This window comes from Colobus angolensis, unplaced genomic scaffold (genome assembly GCF_000951035.1).
Source record: "Colobus angolensis palliatus isolate OR3802 unplaced genomic scaffold, Cang.pa_1.0 Scaffold547, whole genome shotgun sequence".
Lineage (NCBI taxonomy): Eukaryota > Metazoa > Chordata > Mammalia > Primates > Cercopithecidae > Colobus > Colobus angolensis.
Window position 1 is genome coordinate 157,395 of NW_012119010.1, and position 23,245 is coordinate 180,639.

General features: G+C 43.0%; 1 protein-coding gene across 3 annotated transcripts in view; it reads right to left on the reverse strand.

Annotated features, from left to right (window-relative positions):
* Nucleotides 1-285: 285 nt before the first annotated feature.
* The window catches only part of FAM110B (family with sequence similarity 110, member B), a 164,806-nt gene continuing 141,846 nt past the window's right edge, over nt 286-23,245 (reverse strand). For all 3 annotated transcript variants that reach the window (XM_011961303.1, XM_011961305.1, XM_011961304.1), the window contains one exon: nt 286-3,155. In XM_011961303.1, the coding sequence (XP_011816693.1) occupies nt 1,720-2,832 (1,113 nt within the window). In that variant the 5' untranslated portion in view covers nt 2,833-3,155 and the 3' untranslated portion in view covers nt 286-1,719. The remainder of the gene's footprint in view (nt 3,156-23,245) is intronic.

Consider the following 23,245-nt stretch of genomic DNA (forward strand, 5'->3'; position numbering starts at 1 on the left):
ATGTAAAAAAATCCTGATGTTTAAGAAAAGACAAAAATAACACAAGTGTGAACTGAGATGCTGCAGCACATTTTAGGAACCCTGGTGTAACCATTTTAGCAAAAGCACATTGCTAGAGCCACAGTTAAGAACACTGGTGTTTGGAGTAATTGGAATGTGGTGAAAATAACTTAATGAAATAATGTTTCTTCAAGACTATCAAAAATCTGCTTCTGATTCATAGTCCAAAGTTAAACTTTTGTGGAAGGAGAATACAGAAGGACAAAGAGAAACCACCACCATTAGTGCCTGCACCAGAGCAATTTATTAGTGTAACTTTTTCTTTTTGTTCTTTAAAGATTTCATAACAACTGAAGTATGTACAAAGTCTTACAGCATTTACACCATAAAAAGTTTCCTATTAGCTGATGAAGTCTAAGGTAGTGCTGCCGAGAACTTCAGATGTGGCAAAGGCAATGAGGCAAACCACTTGTAGGTTTCCCTCTCTGCTGCCACATCATAGAGTCAGCTGAGTGACAGCTAACTGTACCACCTGAAAGACAGGTTATTGGGAAAAAAAGGGGACAAGTTGATAGGCAGCACTAGAGACCATGGGGTGGAAAAGCTACATAGCATTGAATTTCTACAGTTTCCTAGAGCTGTAACAAAGACCCACAGCCTGAGAGAGTAACATATGCAAGACAACAGAATCACGCTGCTCAGATATGGTTCAGCTACCAAGTGTGTTCACTTTTGAATGGGAGGCTCTACTGATATGGCTGGTATTTTCACTTCTGTTCATGTCTTCCGATAGCTCAAACCTGCACAAGCCTCACTCCCTTCCCCCAAATCAAATAACAATAAAGGGAGAGAGAAAGAAACAGCATGAAATTAGTAGTTCTCGACAAAAACAAACCAAAAAAACACAACTTTTTTTTTTTTTTTTAAAGGCATTCAGTATTTTAGGGTGGCCATTCTGTCAAAAGATAGTATTAAAAATTTCTGAAATATCCCAGATCAGAACAACATCAACAAAACCCCCAAACACCCAACCTCCTAGATTTAACCATCCTTCATTTTATCTGATTGTCTTTCCTTGGGGTCAGCATTACACAGAACCACCAACATTTACACAATGAATCGGACACAAAACTTAGCATTGTTACCCCAGCGACACTTACCACTAAGTGGCAAGAGAATTTCAACATGTAAACGATTAACGTCAGGCTCACCACTTTATTCCACAGAAAACCCAGCCTGGTTCTATGTTCGGTCAGTCACTATCTGTTTGGTAGTAGATCCCATTTACTGTCCCATTGGAATAGTCTCACATGTAGGCAAAGTGGCTTTTTATTTCAAAAAGATTCTGCTCTCAACTTAAAAGCCAGTTGATAAAACTTTTAATTAAGACATAATAGCGCGGAATATAAAAACACAAGAACCACATAAATATTGAAGAAGTCGTATACCATTTTCATGTAAACAGTTTTGCTTAAGAGCAAAGCCCTAATTAGATTCTGGCCTGAAACTTTTGGCAGATGACGCGTGTTCGGCCAGGCTCTGCAGCGGTGGTGACGTGGAAGCCAGGTCAGTCCCCATGTTGACAGGCATGCAACTTGAAAACATTGCACAACAAGCAACACAAAGAGTGGAGAAGCTCACAACACTTCAAGGAGACCTCACAACCTTTACAACTGCGTAAGCACAGAGACCCACCCTCCCTCCTTTCCACACACTGTCCTACACGTGGGAGACCTTCTGTGACTCTCTAGCTTGTTTGATGCTATATAACCACTTGATGATTCTGGCATTTCTTTCGATGGCAGAAATGCCATACGGCACACGGTCATTGGCACTGTCATCATTTCTAAGGTCACTGTTACTGTCCTGAGACTGTTCACAGTCTGAGCTGATCATGCTTGCGCTGCGGAAGTTGAGGGATATTATGTCAGAATTAGCCCTTGCAAAGTTTTCCATTCCCAGGTTTTCCAGCTCTTCTGGGTCCAGTCCACAGTAGTTGAAGAACCTCTCCACGTCCGCGTCCACTCGGAAATATCTGTCACTCAAGTCTGACTTAGACCGCTGGAGGGAGGGTCTTCGGCTGACTCCACAAGCTGGTTCCACAGGGTCGGCCTCGGGGGACTTCATGGAGGCGATGGCTGCGATTTTGGGCTTGGGAGGCAGGGGAGGGGCAGAGCTACTGCAGGGGATGGCCTTGAGGGGCTTCACGCTGGTCACCTTGCGGATGTCCGAAGAGCTGTGGGACACGTGGAGGAAGGACTCGGCTGACTGCTCCAGCAGTCTCCTGCTCACGTGGGAGCCGCCCTCCTGCGGGCTGCCGCGGCCCTGCGTGGGGTAGACTTTCAGGGACTCCGCGAAGGAGTGACGGTGCATGTCGGTGGTTTCCGATCGGTGGGGTGGCCAGTTGCGGGAGTTGTGCTTGTGCCCCGAGCCCGAGCTGGAGCCCTCGGAGCTATTGATAATATTCTTCAGGATCTCCAGCTTGAGGTTCTCCCTCTGCACGCCGCTCTCGGTCTTGGCGTGGTTGCCAAACACTTTGAGCGTGGGGCTGCCCAGCGCGCGCTTGGCAGCCGGGCACACCGGGGGCTTGGCCAGCACGGCGGGCTTTACGGGCTCCTGCTTGGCGTTGATCACCTCCTGGCTCTTGACGTACTTGGCCTTGTCGGCCTCCAGCCTCTCCACGGCGCTGAGCCTCTTGGGGTTGGGCTCGGCCTGCCTGCGGAAGTAGTCTGGCCCCTTGTTCAGGATACGCAGGGGCACGGCAGAGGTGAAGGTGCCCGCGGGGCTGACCGGCTTCACCATGCTACCTGTCTGTAGGGTCTCCGTGGGCATGGTGGGCGGTCTTTCCCCGGCAGCCGTGTTGGATGCTCTTCTGGACGCCTCCGCACGGCCTGAATAGACACATGTACATGAAGCGCCAAGGGCAGCGGGTGCAGCCTGGGAGCGAGTGTCAGCAGCAGCGGCCGCAGCAGCGCCTCATCTCACAGCTCATTAACCGCCACGGTGGCTTTCATACACTTTTCTCCCCTTTCAGGCAGCCCTTGCACAAAAAGGCCACAAGCCACAAGTTCCTTTAATCTGCTTCGCTGCCTCCTTTCTTCTCCCTGAAGAGGTGGGAGTCTCCTTCAGGTCTTTGTGTTCAACTGCAGGCAGAGCTGAAACACAAAACAACCAACCGCGGGTTAGGAGGGGCGGGTGACATCACGGCTCTAGCAACAGAGAAACCCCGCAGCGCCCCTGCCCCGCCCCTACGCGGCCGAGGGTGGCGGGCCGCAGCTCAGCAGCTGTTTCCCCAACTGCGCGAGGGGGACAACCGGGGCCTTGCGCCCCCGCCTGTGCCGACGCGCAGCAGCACAACGCTGTGCTAGGAAGAAAGAAAGGGCTAAGGTTTCCCACGCGCGAACTCTTCCAGCTGCCTCCGGATTGGTGAGATCCGCCTTCTGAACACGCCCGGTTGGCATTTCTTAGCTCAAAACCCAGCAAACACTAGATGAACGTAGGAATGAGGGCTTAGCCAAGTCCGGTTCTCCAGCTCATTACATGCCACTGAGTTCCTACGAATCCCTTCCGTGCCCCCGGTTGCAACGTCGTGAATTATCTCTTTTGCAAGGAAGCAAAACTTCTCCCTCCGTACTCCCAATCTCTCAGGAACACTTACAACAGTCCCTTTTATAACTTCATAAACTGAAAAGGGCAAGAAATGGGATTGGCAGCAAAGCTACAAAGTTAAAAAAAAAAACAAAAAAAAACTCAACATGTTTCAGTTATCTTACTTTGGCCAACCAATATATTTAGAAACACTTTCTCCTGAAAACCACAAATGTGCATGGAGTTGCTCCCATTAAACACAAGATTACTTTTTTATTTTTTTAACATTAGAAGAAACCTAGAAATACTTCCAGATTTACCATATGAGTAGATAATTTGATTGTCCCTAAGTTATCCATAATTTTTCATACTTAATGAGCAGAAATCAAAAGTTTCTTTATGGTATGTATATTTCCAAATCCCCTAACAGTACTAGGAACAAAGTCTTAAAAGTGTTCATCATACCTAACAATATGTTACTTTAATACTATAGAAAACTTGGGTAACAGGTAAGCTTTCATGGGAAAACTTGACTACCAAGTCAACAACAACAACGAAACCCACCTGTTAATAGTTGAACGTTTATCAATATTCCTACTGTAATTCTGTAAGCAGTCTTTTTATTTCATATGCCGTATAATATAACACTTACCCCTGCAGTCCCTGGAACAATTCCTCCCATAACCTGTTACTGCAGGCAGAGAACATTTACAAATGCATCAGCACTCCAAAGCAATGGGCTAATGACCTTAACAGCATCTTTGGTTATCATTAGGAATGTTAAGAGAGTAACCTATTCAACTAACATGCCAAATAACTAATTTACAAAATAAATAAAGTCATAGTACAACCAAATATGCTGATATTTCTCCTAATAATTTTCTGAAATTCTGAAATCTCTAAATGCAACCCATCACCAGGTTGTTAGAGATGATTTTAGTAATCTGCGAAGGGGTTTGTTCTAATAAAAATATTTTCCTATGCAAGATTTGAGAAACCCCAAGGCAGTATCAGTAACTACGTTAACAATTTCCTTTAATTGTGCGGTTCTATTTTCATACCTTAATTCAGTTTTTTAAAAAAACACCTCCTCCCATTAAGTTGAAATGAGATTGTTTCTTTGAACACATTCTGAATGAAATGCCAGAAGGGAGCACTGATTCCTCTGGAGGCACAATCTCATCCTCTTTACAGAGGAGACTCAGAGCCAGAGCAGGCAGCAGAGCCTGGGCCAGGGTGCAACTCTGAGGGCATCATACCCGGGACTCTTAGGAGAGGGCTGACCCCAGGACAATACCAGAAGGTCTGGGGGCACAGTGAGGGGCAGGACCAAGATCTGTACCCTTCAGCTTTGTGCCTGAGGACCAGAGTAGGGAATACCACCCAGTGGGCAGTGGGAGACAAAGTTCACCTCCCTTCTCCTGCGGCACGAGTTAGTTGGACGAGATTCCTTCAATGCCTTCTTCCTTTAAAATCATGAGGTTCTGAGGATCTAAGAATGAAGGCGTTACTTCCAGTTTCAAAATGGCGTGTTGGAATACTGGTGGATGACTGAACTTTTCTATGGTCCTGCACTGACTGTTCTTAGGCCAATGCTCTCTGAAGATGAGTTGTAGTTCTCATGTAACATTCCTCCTCATGCAGGCCTGTGCTTCTCTTCTAACCATCTTCTCTTCTAGTTCTATCATATTAGGACCAGAAGCCTAAAACACCTACACCACTGGCGTGGCCTTCCATGCACACCTGCATGTCTGTTGAGGTAGGCTTTGGTTCTGTTGGCAACACTGAATAAAAAGCCTGACTGTCGATTCACAAGAGTGAGGAACATCAGTCTATCTTCTAGGAAGCATTTTCCAGAAAGCTGCTTGTCTTCCTTGCACACTGCTTTCTATATTCATGTGGCTGACACCCTCAGGATGGCTCCTCTAGCACTTGCAATTGTTCCACACCCCTCAACAATTACTTATCTTAAAACCTGTGTGAAAGAATAATGTCAGAAATAGCAATTATCTGCAAGTACTTCATACTTCATTTCCTTTTGGCTTCTACCCCTTTCTACTCCTCCTCTGCTATTCCCAATTTCCCTAATAATTTTCAACAGTGATGATGTTTTGACATGACCATGGTTAGAGTTTATAGTTTTGATGTGAACTCTGGGAAGGAAAAAAACCAACATCATCTTATTGGAAGACCCAAAAGCAACAGAACAAACTAAATATACTGTTTGGGGTGTTGTGGGATACTAAGGCACACTCCAAGTTTTCTACCTGGTTTAGCCAACAAAGTAAACCTACTTCAAAAATAAGCAGGTGACTTAGGTTGCTGTCTCTTGTAATATTTAATCCTTAACTCTGGTTCTTTTATTTTTTAGTGTGAAACAGTGTTGGCAGGGACAGAGCTCTATAGTGCTGGAGAAATACTCTGGGTTTTGTAGTGCAGACTTTGTACGAGATAACCATGAAGTCTGTTCAGAGAGCACTGTGGCACATGACACTCTACTGGCTGTGGCCTTGCAGTCAGCCCTCTGATGGCCTGAACAGGCCCCCTGAGGTGCAGTCAGGCGGTGGTGGGATGGTTAGGCAAACTGCCAGGCTGGGAGGGGCTTCGTGTTGTTTTGAGGAAGGAAAATTAGATCTTGGCCCCGTAGGGTTTCATCAACAAAAATAATTATGTAGCCTTGCCTGATCCTTGACTTATGACTCAGGACGGAGAACACAGCCTGTGGGTGGGAGAAACTTCCATTCACAAACCATCTTGGCTATATTCTACCCTGTTTAACATCCATTTGAAAATTTCATGAAGGGATAAAAACGACTGGGGAAAATAAACTTGGCATAGCCAAAGTGCTAAATGGTTCGCAAATCAGAGCAGATATGAACTCAAATGCAATCCGGCCTGGGGGTGATGGTGGCGGCGGGTGGTGTGGGGAGCACATCATCTATGGGGGAGTCCTGGTCTGTGCAGGGAAAACATGTGGCACATAGAGCCAGCGGGGGGGGGGGCAAAGGACCCAAGGACAAGGAAGGAGAGCAATGTTATCTGCCACTACTCACTCTAGTGGTGCTTCTCAAACTTTAATGGGCCTGCAAACCCCTCGAGGATCTCCTTAAAGCACAGTCGGATTTGGTAGATTTCAAGTGAGGCCCAGATTATGCATTTCTCCCCAGATCCCAGGTGATGCTGTTTGTTGCCTTTGAGTAGCAACAGGAAAGAGGGGAAGCCCATTTCTGTGCTAGCCAGCATCCCATTAGAACCCAAATGCCTCCAGCACAGAGGAAACAGGCCAAAGTTTCTTGTCTCTGAATGAGCAGAAGTCTGAGCTTTTTAGGCACAGAAATAGCAATCTCAGAGAATTCCAAGTTTTTAAAACCAAAGTGGCCTGAACCTTTCTAACTTCCAATCTGCCAGCTCCTCACAGGTGCAGTCAGGCGAACAGGACCCTCAGCTTAACTATAACCTTGGGGAGACTCAAGAACATTTGCAATCCTGGAGGTGGTTAGATATAGAGAATGAACCTTATACACAGTTTATTTGGAAAAAAAAATGCTAAAGCCAAAGTTCCTGTAATCCAGGCAATTTGTGCCTCCAAGCCTCTGAGGCCAGGCAGATAATGGGAGAGTGTGTGGCCTGGGGAAAGGAGCTCCCAGCTACGGGCTGCCATGGGGAATGTGGCTCATTGTTGACACAGCAGCAAATCCAGAGCTCTGCACAAACTCTCCCGATTTAAAAATTCAATATTAAAAACACTGTTGGCCAAATTCAGGCTGCTGTTTTGTTACTTCCTCTTTAAAGAGTGCTTCTCGTAACGAAAAAGAAAAGGATAGTTAAATGCCTAATTAGTTTTTAAATTTTAAGTAGGAAAGAAAGCACTGGAGTTAGAGCAAGGGCCCTGGGAACTGAACACAACCTGGATTCACCCACAGAAGTTTCTATGTGAGAATGAGTAATTCCCCTGTGTCTCACAGCAGGAAAAGGGGGTTATTGAAAGAGCAAGCCTGAGTAACTGAGCTCTAAGTCACCTAACATCTAAGTGTCCTGATTTTCTTATCTATAAAAACAAATGTGTTGAATCTGGTGAGCTGAAAAATGTCTTCAGCTCAAACATTCTTGGGAGCAAATAAAAGAAGCCATTTACCTTTGAAGTTATTAAGAATTCTAGAACTGATTCTTCTAGTCTCCTAACATGCCAGATAACAAAACGTTTACAATATGTGGAAAACTGTTCTCTGGAACACTGCTTTTTGATTTTTCTGGTAACAGTATTTGTGCATACTGACTTGAAGCATCAGGTTCCAACTTGACTCCGATCACTCTCATATCTATACTCTTGGCTTCCCTTTTAAGAACAGTCACATCCTTGTCTTTGAACTACAAATGCAGTTTCCCACGGCAATGTTAACTTTTGGATTCTTTACAAATGGAAGACAGATGCACTTACATTACAAGAGTACTCACTGAATTATGGCTGTGTTCAATCAATTGGTACCTATTGGTGGAGCAATTATGTGTAAGACGTAGAAAAATCCTGAACTTAAAGATTCAAAATGCATTTGATAAATGTGAATTGAATGAATGATGTAGAAAATAAATTCAGCAGGACTGTGGCAAAGGACTTGAAGGTAAAAGAAGGGTAAGGAGGAGACGAACTCCAAGAAAGACCCAGGAGGCGAGGGCATCCCTCATCAGGGCAGCTTTTGAGTTCACGGTACATTCAAGACACTCTGATGGCTGGTATGGAGTGCTACGGGACAGCGGTAAGAGGCAACTAGGTACAGGGGAAAGGCAGATGACTTTGGATTTTATGAGGTAATTGAGCATTAGTGACATAGTCATACTTGTATTTTTTTAAACTCCCCTGGCTGCAGTATGGGGACAGGATGAGTGGGGATTAAGTGTGGCTGCAGAGAGGTGGGTCAGAGCTTCCCAGGGGAGGGGACATGGCAGCTGGGCTCTGAGCACCACCCAATATGGCACTGCCTATGGTTCTGCCCCGTAATGGCTGAGTACCCTTGGACAGGTCACTTATCGTCTCGTACCTCAGATTTCCCATCTGGAAAATGGCGACAGCAACGGTACCTACCTCTTTAGGGTTTTTTGAGTGGGTTAAATAAGAGCACACAGGCATTTTCATTTACTTCACTCTTACCAGGAGGGTGGCTTTAGGATGGATAAAAGAGTGGACGGTTTGAAGGGATGTTTAAGAGGTGCACTGGGCTGAACTGGGAGACAGGCAGGATGCGAAGGGCGAGGAGGTGCATGTTGAGGATGAGTCATTCCCGGCTTCCCACTTGACTACAGAGAAGTGGCTGGCAGGAAGTATACACTCTCCTCTCCAATCCTTGCTCCCTTCTTCCTCTGCACCCTGGGCTTAAGCCAAACAGAACTACAACTACAGTGGTCTCTCACCCACTGTGTCCATTCCTGCTGCTCCCTCTGCCTGAGCCATTTTTAACCAACAGCAATGCCATTCCATTGCTTCCTTTATTTATCCATTTTATTTAGACATTAATTATTATTATTATTTTGAGACGGAGTCTCGCTGTTGCCCAGGCTGGAGTGCAGTGGTGCAATCCTGGCTCACTGCAAGCTCTGCCTCCTAAGTTCATGCCATTCTCCTGCCTCAGCCTTCTGAGTAGCTGGGAGTACAGGCACCTGCCACCATGCTCGGCTACTTTTTTTTTGTATTTTTAGTAGAGATGGGGTTTCACCATGTTAGCCAGGATGGTCTCGATTTCCTGACCTTGTGATCCACCCGCCTCGGTCTCCCAAAGTATTTATTCATTTTAATTAATAAGATATGCTATCCTTTTCAACATCTTCCCTTTTCCTTCTCTTCCAAGCACATCACCACTTTCATTAACCTCTTTTATACTGTCAGCATAACTTGTAAAGAATGCAAAGTAAAGGAGAAAATGAAAGAGCAAATGGAGGAGTAAAAGGCACGCACCAAAAGAGACTGACTTTGCACACTATAAATTGGACAGAAAGTATGAAATCAGAGTGTCAACCATCTGGAAACATTAAGCCAAAACCACCACCCTTTCAGTACCTGCACTTTTCCAATTACTGAATGCTGTGTCTTTTTCCTTCTTATCTCCATGGTGAAATCCTTCACCATCTATAATTCTGATGGCTGAATCTTCTCTTTCTGACCTTAGTATTGCCATTATCTATCAGCTCCAGATTGCAAGCAAAATAATCTTCTTGACAACAATATTATCATGTTATAAATTTTTTAAAACAACAGACTTTTCCTAATATTTAGACTTCTGATTCCAGTATTCTAGTCATATTTTAGCGTATTCTTTCAGCTGACTAGAGTAGGTTTTCCAATGTTATTTAATAAAGTATCCTCTTGCTCTAGGTTTCCATTATTTTGTTTTAATCAGGCATTTTAATTTTTTCCACAAGATGAGTAAATCATTTCTCCACTTTTTCAGCAACTTTTTAAAGTCTGATTTCTTTTGACACATCTACTCTATATGACCGGAGGATGGGAAGGAAATGTAGAACCAGGTGTAGAGATGCAGGGAATGCCAACTTTTACCTTCTAACGTTTTTACAGATACAGTTCAAGGAAAGTCCACCCCAGTGGTGCTTCTGAGGTGTGCTGAGGCATACTAGTGCAACAGAACAAAACTCGCACAGGCATGTCGATCAAATGAAAAAGTTACTTTGACGTAAGTGAATATGCACTACGTTGTGGCAGGATCCTCCAAGTGGCAAGTCAGGAGGGAGTGGACTGGGTACAATTTGTTACCCACAAAGGTTTCACATGATGTCAGGTGGGCAAAGCAAGCTACCGAGTCTACTGGAATAGGAATAGCTTTGCCTGAAGCCCTTCACTCGGTGCTCAGGTACATAATGGTGGCCACAGCCTCCTCTCATCTCACACTGGCTGGGGCTGAATTCAAGGGCACCCAAAAAAGCCCAACACAGGCCCCTTGGAGCTGGGGAGCCTGGGAACTGGCTTATACCTCCAGTCTGAGAAGTCTAAGGGCAGAGTCTGTAATGTACTCTCTAACTAGACCGCACAGGCAGGATGAAGTTGCCTTTCCACAGGCACAAAAATGAGGGTTTGCTCGGCCCACATATGTGCTGGGGAAAGGTGGTCTGGGAGTATTCTCACAGAAGTCCCTTCAAAGGAGGCCAACAGAAAAAATGTCCGCCCAAAGCCCTCCTCTGAGAAGGCTGGGGGCATCCACTAGCTGAGGAGAGGCATGGCTGCCTCCACAGAACCCAAAAGCTCCCAGAGAGAACCCGCTCTGAAATGCGCCATGCCCAGGGGACATCGATTCCCACTGCAAGAGCCAGGGAGAGAAACCTTGTCACCTCCGCTGAACGCTCTGCCTGTCCCTTGCTCATTATGCAATGCGGGGTCTGCCCAGTAGAGGCTGGTAGAGCCGTCTGATAAGGAACAGGAGAGGAGCTGGAGCAAGAAAAGGGGAAAATGATGTTTGTTAACTATCTTCTTCACAGGGTCTCCAAGCCAACGCAGGCCTGAGCTGGGAGAAGAGAAACCAATTTAACTGGACCAGAGGTGGAGTTTTGATCTTGATGTGAGGCAGCACTCTTCCATGCCTGAAACTGATCTGGGGACTCTAAAGTATTGAAGATGAACGGAAAAGGCTACAGGTCTTGTCTGAGATTTCATCCAGGCATAGAAATGAGAATTCAGTGGGGCAAATGCTTAGGGCATGGAAAAAGAACACAGGACACTTGACCCTGAGCAAGTTTCTCCAGCTGGTGTACCTGAGTTTCCTCATTTATGGAACATTGATAACCATGATTCCTACACTTCATTGGCTGGGGTGAGAATTCCTTGAGGTGACACATGAAAGTGCTCAGTGAGGAGCTCAGCCCGGAAATTGCTGGGTAAATGTAAGCAATTTTTTTCTTTTTTTAAAGATGGAGTCTCACTGTATTGCCCAGGCTGGAGTACAATGGCTCAATCACGGCTTACTGCAACCTCTGTCTCCTGGGTTCAAGAGATTCTCCTGTCTCAGCCTCCTGAGTAGCTGGGATTACAGGCGCCTGCCACTATGCCTGGCTAATTTTTGGTATTTTTAGTAGACACGGGGTTTCACCGTGTTGGCCAGGCTGGTCTCAAACTCCTGACCTAAGGTGATCCACCTGCCTCGGCCTCCCAAAGTGCTGGGATTACAGGCATGAGCCACCGCGCCTGGCCAATGTAAGCTATTATTAAATGCTGTCCCCAGTGTCTGCAGCTTGGCACTGATAATCACCATCATTAGATTTCAAGCTTTATGGTAAGTGAATGATCTTTTGTCTTAAAATGATTTCATTACTCTCAAGTGATAGAGCCTGTGCTATTTCTGTCAAAGAGGATTGACCGTGCAGTTTCTGGCTAAAAGGTCACTTGTATGACCCCATTTTTATTTGAGTTACAGAGAAAATATGTGGTTTCAAATTTCAAAGCAAACAGTTACATGAGTGAAACAGGCTAGAGTAAACAATAAAGCCATTATTACAAATGAAATCTGGTAGTAGGAGAAAAATAGCAGGTCAAATCTCAATCCATGATGGATTCTTTACTTTAATGTCATTCTCCAAGGTCATTTAGAGAAGTCATCCACATGCTTCATTTTCATTTGTTAAGTAAAGCGATTAACAAAAATGTTAGAAGTTTCTTTTAAAATGTTTTCCTCCTATTTAAGACAACTATAATGAAACAGAGTCAGAAAAAAATTTCACATTTCTAGCTCAACATTCTCCCTTGGCCTAAGGTAAGGAAAGTGTTATTGTAAGAGGGCCCCCCAACTTGCATCAGTGAGGGGGAGCCTCGCCTTTTACCTGGGATTACAGAAATCAATGCTGTGCATAACCAGTGCCAAGAATCACTTGGAAATATAATGACTTGCTTGATGAAAATTATTATAAGTAATTAAAAAGCAGGGCTACTAGAATTCCTTTATGCAAATATAATAAGAATGCCTGCCCTATCCAAACAAACATAAAATGATCCCCTTTCTGCTTTATGTGGCTTCATATTCAGTTGTGACAATGTATGAGGCCATGACCAAATATTAAATGAATGTGGATTTCAATTCATTTTTTTTTTTTTCTGTCATTTTTTTACAGACTAGTCTACTCGAGTAACAGAGTTTATAAGACTTGGTGGGCCGGGTGCGGTGGCTCACGCCTGTAATCCCAGCACTTTGGGAGGCCGAGGCGGGCGGATCACGAGGTCAGGAGATCGAGACCATCCTGGCCAACACAGTGAAACCCCCTAAAAACACAAAAATTAGCTGGGCGTGGCAGCACGTGCTTGTAATCCCAGCTACTCGGGAGGCTGAGGCAGGAAAATTGCTTGAGCCTGGGAGACAGAGGTTGCAGTAAGCCGAGATCACGCCACTAAAATCCAGCCTGGAGACAGAGCTAAACTCCATCTCAAAAAAAAAATAAAAAAAAAATAAAAAAAAAAAAAGAGTCGCTGGCTACTGTAAGTCTGAGAGTTAGTGGGTTCCCCATTTTGGGTGAACCAGGCACAACTTCCAGCAGCAGTAATAACAACTCAACTAACTCGGTGATTATAAAGTCTGTTAGTAACTCCTGCAGTTCATAAGGCTTTGTGCTGTGAGTTCCCACACCTCATCTTAGCGAGCCTCCTTAAGAGGCAGTCTGATCCCCTTGCATAGAGGAGAGGGTGAGTACTGGTGAGCAGCAGAGAGAGCCCAGACCAGAACCCAGGGTGGTGTGGATCTAGGGAGCCGTGCCCAGTGCTTCTACCAAGGTCGATTTTAAGAGTCTGCACTTTGCATGTTACTGCTTTCTCCTTTAGCTGTGTAAACTTGTACTCTAGGGCAAATCTAGCACAAATGATAAGAAAGTTTACTGTGCCAGTAATATACATAGAACATTTATTTTTGAAAAAAATTGTAATTTCTAGTAAACAGCCTTAGGGCAGAAGATGATATTTACTCTGAAATAAAATGTGTTATAATAAAATTATGAAACATTTAAACTTGAAGGGAGAAAAAGCAGTATTTTGGGGGAATTCCTCTGTGAGTGTATTAGATAAATTGCTACATAAATTATGTTAAAAAGTTACCTGTTAGTAATGACCACTTCTTATTAAGCACATACAATGTCCCCAGAACTGAAATAATGCCCCGTTAGTAATGACCATTTCTTATTAGGCACATATATTGTGCTGTAATAATGCCTTTCACACATTTTTAAGTTCCATCCTGCAAATATCTCTAAACCAGGTATTGTTATCCCCATTTTACAGATGAGGAAACTGATGTCCAGAGACATTAAAGAGGTTGTCTAAGATGTTCAGCTACGGAAGGGCGAGGGCTTCATACCAAAGTGGGTACAAGGATGGTTTGGCTTACCCCACCTTGTCACATTGTAGTTTCAGCTGTTAAAGAGATACGTATGAAGCATCAAATGTATTTTTAAATGCTTTATATTAAAGTAATATGGCTCAGGCACCCACACTAATTATATTTTACTTCTGAAAAATCTACTCTTTTGGCCATTCACTGTTTAGTATTAATACCAGCTTCCTCCAGAGGGTGAAGGAGGAAAAAAAAACCTTGATTTTTTGTTAAATCAAATAACCATACTACTTGTTAACAGCTTAAATGCACAAAAGAGAAGATAAAACATTTATAAATTGAGTTCTGTTCATTTTAAATTTTCCTTCTTTATGCTACTGACTGTGGATCTATCAAAGTTGGCTGAACTTTGATGAAACTAATGAAAGATTTGAAAAAGAACAGTAATGTAAGACTGGTTTCATTCTATCTTACTGCACAGAACATATGAAGAGCAGAGATCACCTAATTTTACTGCTATTTTTACTAAAGCCCTCAGCTATGCACATAGTAGGCATTAATTCAAATGTTCACGGAGCTGAACTAAAATGTTAAGCATTCGGTAGAATATCTAGCACACCCTTTCATACTGTAAAGGCCCAATGAAAATGTCAGATAAAATCTTGGGAAGTGAAGTTGGGAATGTGTATATACTTGAAATGATACTCCAAGTACCTCCTTTTGATTGGAGATTATGGTACAATAGAAAGCAAATACACGGAGACTGTTTATTCACAACCTAAGAAACACATTAGCACTTAATTGTGCTTAGAGCACAAATAAGGGGCAAAAGGAAATGAATACAAGGTACAATTTTACAGCAGAACCAATAAGTTCACTTAAAAAAATAGTGAATATTGTTGATCTTATTTGTCAAGAAACACCTAGAATTATTTTCCATCTCTTGAAGAGTTCTTTGTTTAGCAGTTGTTAGAACAACTAGTTCTTTGCCTTAAGTATATTCTGAAAAGAACAGTTTTATTTTTCACTTCTGTGGATTCAGACTGAACTGTGGGATAAATAATCTTTAAAATAAGACATGTAAGACTACAGACACCTATTTCTTGCAGCACATATTTTCATCTTTCCAGCACTTAACACGTCTTACATAAAATTATTTTCAAGCCTAGAATGCTAAAGGTAAGGCTTCATCACAATTTGCACTTGAAGTATTATTTTTGGGTTCAAGTGACAGGAAGCTCAGCAATGACTAATAAGTTCATCCACCTTGTCCAGGCCCAGCTCAGCTCTGCCGTGAAGCTCCTTCAAAGGAAAGCAGCAGGCTTGGGCTCCACCGGGCAGAGCTAGGTTGGGTCCAGCTGTGCCTGAAGGTAGGCACTGCCTTAGGAGGGAGAGGAGAGACTGGTATCAGGGAGATGTGGGTCTGCGACCACAGGCTCTGTCCCCTCTATCCAGCTTCCTTAGACCAAGACGCCCTCCTCCTTCCCAGACTCTCTGATACCTGCCTCCACATTCTGCACTCTCTCCTGGAATCCACTGCCCTCCTTGAGTCTTCCACGCTGAAAAAAGAGTCAACAAAACTACAGGGAAGCCTTTTTTGACGTCTCATTCTGAGTCCCATCCTTCCTCCTGGGCTCTTGCCTTATTGGTCCTCATTCCCGAATGGTGAGTGGTGGTAATGACCCTCCTCCCCGAAGGATGGGACACCTGAGGGCAGCTGCCTGGCTCCTCCCTGCCCAGCACAGCAGATACTGGAGGACAGCAGAGTTTGGAATCTCTTGTAGAGATTCTCGTGTGACGTGTGCTTAGTTCAGGATGTGCCTTTGCCCCAAGATAAAATAATACAAATCTAAAAACCTCACCTAATGTGTTATGAAAATGGCTTTGTTCACTTACCGGCCTCCCGACTCGCGCCTGCTATCAAAAAGAAAAAAAAAACAAAATCGAGCTCACTTAAGGGGCTCTCTAAGGATTATAATAATCTAAAACCGTCATTAAAAGTAATCTGATCAATACGCTAAAAAATTACAGACATTGTTGGGTGGGCAAAATACACTTTTCATTAGATATGAAAACTCTGCCTTCAATATACATTAAAATAAAATGTACTTTTTTTTTTACACGATTCCATCACGCTTTCATGTTAAAATGATACCACCTGCTTCTATCTTGAGTAACATTTAAGCTTCTCATTCCTGTTTACTACAGAAAAATAACTCCCCAAAGTGAAAAAGGGAGTTGGCTTTTAGAAACAGTTCTTTTATTCTCAGTCTCTAGCTTTGCTGTTGTTGACTGGGAAATGAAGTTTTCTCCTGTGTTGTAACAAGAAAGAGCATAATTTTGCTGCAGCAAAAGGTAGTTGCTGCTGTCTGGTGCCTCATGATCTCTTAAGCTTTTGATTCTGGGAACAGGCATCTTCAATGTAAGAAGAGGAACACAGCAGCAACCATTTGTTGGCTGCCTGTCACCCGCCAAACCTCATGCCAGGCAGGGTGGACGTCTTCTATTTACCTGCCCTGCCCAGCACCTGTCATTCTCCCACTTGACAGATGGGGAAGTGGAGACATGGAGGGTTTCAGTGATTTGCCTGCAGTCAGTGAGCTGAAGGAGCTGCTGTCCACCTCAGGGCCATCTGTATTCTAAGCCTGTGCCCTAAGACTGCTCTGGATGGTCATGGAAACATCTGTGGCCACAAGGACTGAAGAGGGGCCAGACCTGAACATCAGCCAGGAAGGAAAAAAGGAAAAAATACTGGCCAGCGCCCCCCTCACCGACCCCAGCCTGTACCATGCCAAGCCCCAGGCTGCTTTCACAGCAAAACTCCTTCCTGCTACGGTGGGAGGGCATGTACCTACTACAGGCAGAAGCCGCGGTTAGGAGTACTTGCTGTGCCGGAGGATACATCAGTGAGGGGGAGTGAGAGGCAGGAAGATGATGTGAAAACTTTGTGGGGGGGGCATTCATAAAATATAAAAAATAGGCCCAATGAATCCAATATGAGGCAGTGACAATAAAAGCTCTTTGTTTGGTGAGATTCTCCAAGGGGCTCTCAAAATGTGGCGACACCCTCCTTTGTGGCAAATAAGTATTCTAATATCTTTCTAAGGAAATCAGAATATATTCTGCGCAATAGAAAACTAACAATCTAGTCATGACCTGATTTGATAAAAATCAGCCTATCCTGGTGAAGCCTGAGCCCATCTCTGGGGACGGATCCTTCAACCATGCAGACCAACGCAATGCAACTTCCCCCAAGCTCTGCCCTCAAGGGAACCAATTCAAAGGGGACCTGCTTAATCAACTTTATATAGGCAGAAGAGCTAGAAGGCAGGACACCCCAACTACAGTATTTGTTCATTCAGCAAGTGTTTACTGAGCATCTACAAATGTGCCAGGCAGTGAACAAAACAAACACTATGTGGAGCTCACATATATGGCAATCAATCAATCAATCGATCGATCAATATAGTATGTAGTATGACAAGCATAGGTGCTGAAAAGAAAAGCAGAGCAAGGATTTACTAAGGTGGAAAGTACTGTTGACTTAGATAAGAAGGGTTCTGGTAAAGTGATTGGCAGGGTTTCAGGAGATATGGGAAAAATAAAACAGGAGACGGTGGTATGGGTGGCTTGTTTCAGGAGTTTGGAGAGGAGGTAATAGCTAGAGGTTGGTAAGCAGAATCAAGAGAGGATATTTATTTTCCAATGGTTAAAAATAGTAGCATGGGCTGGGAGCAGTGGCTCACGCCTGGAATCCCAGTGAATGGGGAGGGTGAGGCAGGAGGAATGCTTGAGGCCAGGGGTTCGAGGCTGCAGTAGGCTATGATTATGCCACTGCACTCCACCTGGGCAACAGAGAGAGAGAGAGAGAGAAAAAAAGGCAGCATGTTGGGAATGACATAACAGAAAGAAAAATGCATGTTATACAGGAAAGACTTTACACTAATGCACTGAGAACAGGGGGATAAAAATGTGACCAAAAATCCAGAGAATAATGACTTATAGGTGTCAGGAGGTTGTATGGGATTTTTCTTAACTGGTCGGTGGCATCGGAGGAGAAGGCCTTTTTAAATAAGAAGGGCTCTAAAGGAGTGGCAGTAGGAGAGAGCTTCTGTGGGTTGGGGCCTGTGCCTATATGGATTGCTGTCGGAGGCTGAGGGTAGGCACAGGGTAGAGAGAGCAGGAAAAGGAAGACAGTGATACTGTTGTGGGAATGTTCTTAGACGCTGGTGTGTAAACAACGGCCTCATGTTCACGGAGGCAAAACCTAATAGGGACAGGTCTCTGCAACTCTCCATTTCCTAGACATCTGCCAAGACCAAATCATCTGATGAGTGATAATTTCATCATCTGTAAAACACAGGAAAAAAGTACTGCTTCTGTGAATTTAAAGTTTATCAACAGGGAATTAGAGATCCTAGGAGAAAACAGCTAAGAATTCATAGAGCAATATAATATAGCTAAGGAAGGGATTCAATCATTCAATTTATACTCATGCTGGGCACTGCTACTAGCGCTGGAGGTATTGACATGAATGGAAGAGACACAATTCCCTGTTTTTGTGGCATGCTCAGGCATTCACATACATTCCACAGAACAGATTACATGATTTAGAGCAAAGATGGGGGAGATTCTATGGTTGGATTCTAAGGGAAAATGTCAACTGTGCCTATAAGGAGGAGAGGCTGGTGTGGCCATAGGTTCTAGGTTCTAGGGTCAGAACATGTGAGTCCCCTCCCCCATTTACCACTGCATGACCTTGAAGAATTGTCTCTCTAACTTTAGGTTCCTTAGCTGTGCCATGTGGCTGATACCAGGGTTCATGATAGTAGACGGGGCAATATATGTTAGCTACCAGTTTTTTTAAATGAACTGGAGAAAACATTATCAGATGAACATCACAGACTATAAAGGCAATGTGCAGGTTAATAGAAGGAAGAATTTTTGAACAATTCAAATGCCCAAAACTAGAATTCATTGCTTTTTAAAGAACTGCTAGCTTTTTATCCCAGGAATGCTTCATGCAGAGGAAGACTTACCATCTGTCCAAGAACTTTTAGAGGGAATTCCTATAATGGGTGGAAGGAGGAGGCAGGTGAATGTCAAGTTCCTTTCTAATAGGTTCTACGTTTCTTTGAAACTTCTATTTTCAAAGCAAGAGGAAAGGAACATGAAGACAGAATATGAAGATAGAATTTTAAAGATAAACTGTAATGAGAATTTAAGCATCAAAAAATCATTGCAATATATTAAGAAAGTGATAAGAATGTTTTTGATAAGTAGATTAAATCTAAGAAAAAAAGACAGTAAAGAAGAGGGAGGTTTAAGCAGACTGGATGAAAAAAGTAAGAGAGGAAGAAAGAAGGAGCAGGATGCAGGGCATCCCTTCAGCTGTGGGCACCGGAGACCCTGCATGGGCGTGGTTCTGTCTTGGTAAGCTGTCAGCCTTTTGTGCCTCCCTGTTCTAGCAGCTGCGATCTGTGCCAGGGTTGATCCCTCACATCCTTTATGGCCCTGAGCCTCAAGCCTCACATACTTCTCATACAGCATGTATGAGAGGGTACAGAATGTGTACAGTGCCTCCAGCAGTGCCTTCCCTTCCTCCAGGCCAAGGGAACCACTGACAGGAGCCATTCATTGGGCTAAAATATTACCAACAGGGGCCTGGAAGTGGGCTGACTGAAGAACAGAGGCAGCTTCTAATGTTATCAAGAGTTGGATGGTTCTGCAATAAACTGTGCTAAAAGGTCGTGTTATATTTGCATGTAATGTGTCAGCTTATTTCTGAGATTATGATATTCTTTGGAAGACATTTAGCCAGCAATTACAGTTTAGTAATCACTTCATTAATCCTCCAATTGGGACATAATACCCCTGAGGCCACTGGCTCAGAGCTGAGATGCTATCAGAGACCACTGGGTGTAATGCCTGTCTCTCCAGACCAGTTCTCTGACTCAGGTGGTTTCCCTTCCATTAGCCTAGAGGGGATCAAACTGTTTTGCGACATTCTTCTTTCTTATTGACTACTAAAGGGAAGAAATTGAATGGTTCTCTATTGTTTAATAGCTCTAAAGATAGACGGAGGCTTTTAAACGTTCATCTATTTTACTTAGTAAGGCATTCTGGATCACTCCCAATGTTGTTTCTAGAACTCAGGAGGTAAAGCTTTCCTGAAAGACATTTCAATAAATGCAGCCAATACATCTATGAAGAGCCAATGACTCCTTTTAGCAGGCTAAAACTGACCACAAAAGAAAAGTTATCCTAGGGAGATGATGGAAAAAAAAGAAAAAATATATAAAACTTATTGTTTGTCTCAGAAAATATTTCTAGTCTTTGGACAAAGAACTATTCAGAATACAATTTCTCATTTTTCAATGCCAGCTTTTTCAAACATTATGATCAATAGCATAATGTGACCTACTTCTTCTGACACCTCAGAAAAGTGATGTGTCATCCCCAAATCCATTTCCCCCACTTGCAGGGCAAAAGACAAATACTTATACAGCCATCCTTCTCTGACAGATGAGAAGGGCTCTTTTAATCAACACTCTCAAAACACAGTTAATTTTCTTTTCCTAAAAAGTATCTATCAAATATTTCCTTATGGCTGGACAATTTAAATAATCCTTGGGTTCAGCTGTCTAACAGAAACTGAAATCCTATAGTAGACTGGGGAAACTCAAAACAGGGGCTCACAGGGTGCCAGTGAGGGAAGTGATGTAATGATTATAGTGATTTTTCAAAAAGTAGGATTATCTGGACTTGATGTGAGTACCCTGATGAAACCAAAGAAGGCCCCAAGACCCCTAATGGGCCTCAGGGAGGCCACGGAACACTGAATGCAGAGCAGACGCAGGACTCATGTTGGTCTAGTCTGAATCCTGCTTCCCCGTCTTCTAGCTCTGTGACTCTGGACAAGAGAGTTCCATCTGTGTGCTTCCCTTTTCCCATGTGTTAAATGGGATAATAACAGCACCTTCCTCATAGGGTGCTGGTGAAGGTGATATGACGCAAAGGCTGGAAGGCACTGAGCACAGGGCCTGTCATACAGAAGGTGTGAACTATATTTTTACAATAAAAGGGTTATTTTTAATTGGACATACTGACAGTACTTGTGTATTGTGAGAAAATCACTTCCCTGGTCAATCCATCCAAACACATGCAAATTCTAGATGTTCTTGTAAAAACGAAATGCATTAAAAGAGAATCTCAAAAATCCTTTATGGAATTTTGAGAAGAACTGTGTTAAACCTGTTTACTTTGAGGAAATCTGACATCTTTACTAGGTTGAGCCTTCCTGTCCATAAAAAGGGATCTACTTCTCCATTTAATTAGACTTTTGATTTTTTTCATCAGTGCTTTGTAGGTTTCAGCATATACGCTCTATAGGTGTTTTATTAGATTTTTAAGTATTACATTTTTTGAGCCACTGTAAATGGTATAGTATTTTTAACATGAGTTTCCACATACTCATCACTAGTGAGAAATACAATTGACTTTTGTCCATTGATCTTATATTCTGAGACCTTGCTGAACTCACCTTTTGGTTCTAGAGCTTTTTTTTTTTTTTTGAGACAGGGTCTCGCTCTGTCGCCCAGGCTACAGTGCAGTGGCCGGATCTCAGCTCACTGCAAATAGGTGCTGAAAACTTAGGAATCATTTTATGAACCAAACTACCTCCAAAATATTATCTCCAAAAATATCTAAAATGCGTAGAAATAAAGGAATGTGCTAATGCAATATGTATTATCAAAGATGTACATAGCACTGTAGTTCTAAATCATTCTTTGGTTTTTGAAGCTTAATACATTGATGTCTTGTTTCTACTAGTACTTGATGCCATGGTTCTTGATTTTTTTAATTTAAAATTTAACTCTAACCATCTGTGAAAATAATTACAGGTTGAGTATCCCTTATCTGAAATGCTTAGGACCAGAAATGTTTTCGGTTTTTTATTTTTATTTTTTTCAGATTTTGCAATGTCTGTAGAAACTAGTTGAGCATCCCTAATCTAAAAATTCAAAATCCAAACTGCTCCAGTGAGTATTTTCTTATAGTGTCATGTCAGTGCTCAAAAAAGTACAGATTTTGAAGCATTTTGGATTTTTGGATTAGAAATGCTCAATCTGTAATAACATATAAAGAATATTTTACTGAACATGTTCAGTTATATTATTGGATTTTTTTAATCCTGATTTCTTTTCCATAAAGTAGGTATTGTTAATTCTGTTTTACCAAAAATAAATGTATGTCTTAGGTTAAGCAATTTGCCTAACATAAGTTTCAGATCCAATGTTTGAATGTATATATTCAGACTCATTAACCTATGATTTTCATTTCATACCTCATTGATGGCTCACTTCTCCCACTAAAACTTGGCAAGGCTAGAGACTGTTGGTACATATCATATTACAGACAGTCCCCTACTTATGATGGTTCAACTTAACAATTTTCTGACTTTATGATGGTGTGAAGGTGAACACATTCAGTAGAAAGCGTGCTTTGTATACCCATACAACCATTTTGTTTTTCACTTTCAGTGTAGTGTTTAATAAATTACATCAGATATTCAACACTTCATTATAAAATAGGTGTTGTGTTAGATGACTTTGCCCAACTGCAGGCTAATATAAATGTTCTGAGCATGTTTAAGGTAGGCTAGGCTAAGCTTTGATGTTCAATAGGTTAGGTATATTAAATGCATTACCAACTTAAGATATTTTCAGTTTGCACATGCCTGTAATCCCAGCACTTTAGGAGGCTATATTCGTCTGTTCTCATGCTGCTAATAAAGACATACTCGATACTCGATACTGGGTAATTTATCAAGGAAAGAGGTTTAATTGACTCACAGTTACACCTGGCTGGGAAGGCCTCACGATCTTGGCTGAAGGCAGAGGAAGAGCAAAGTCATGTCTTACATGGCGGCAGCCAAGAGAGCTTGTGCAGGGGAACTCTCATTTATAAAACCATCAGATCTTTTGAGACTTACTACCACAAGAACAGAATAGGGGAAACCACCCCTGTGATTCAGTTATCTTCACTTGGCCCCACCCTTGACATTTGGAGATTATTACAATTAAAGGTGAGATTTGGGTGGGGACACAGCCAAACCATGTCAGAGGCCAAGGCAGGAGGATTACTTGAATCCAGGAGTTCAAGACCAGCCTAGGCAACATAATGAGATCCTGTCTCTACATAAGGTAACAAAATTAGCTGGGCACAATGACATGTGCCCACAGTCCAGCTACTCAAGAGGATCGCTTGAGCCCAGGAAGTGGAGGCTGCAATGGGCCATGATCATGCCACTGTACTCCCACCCTGGGTGACAGAGCAAGACCCTGTCT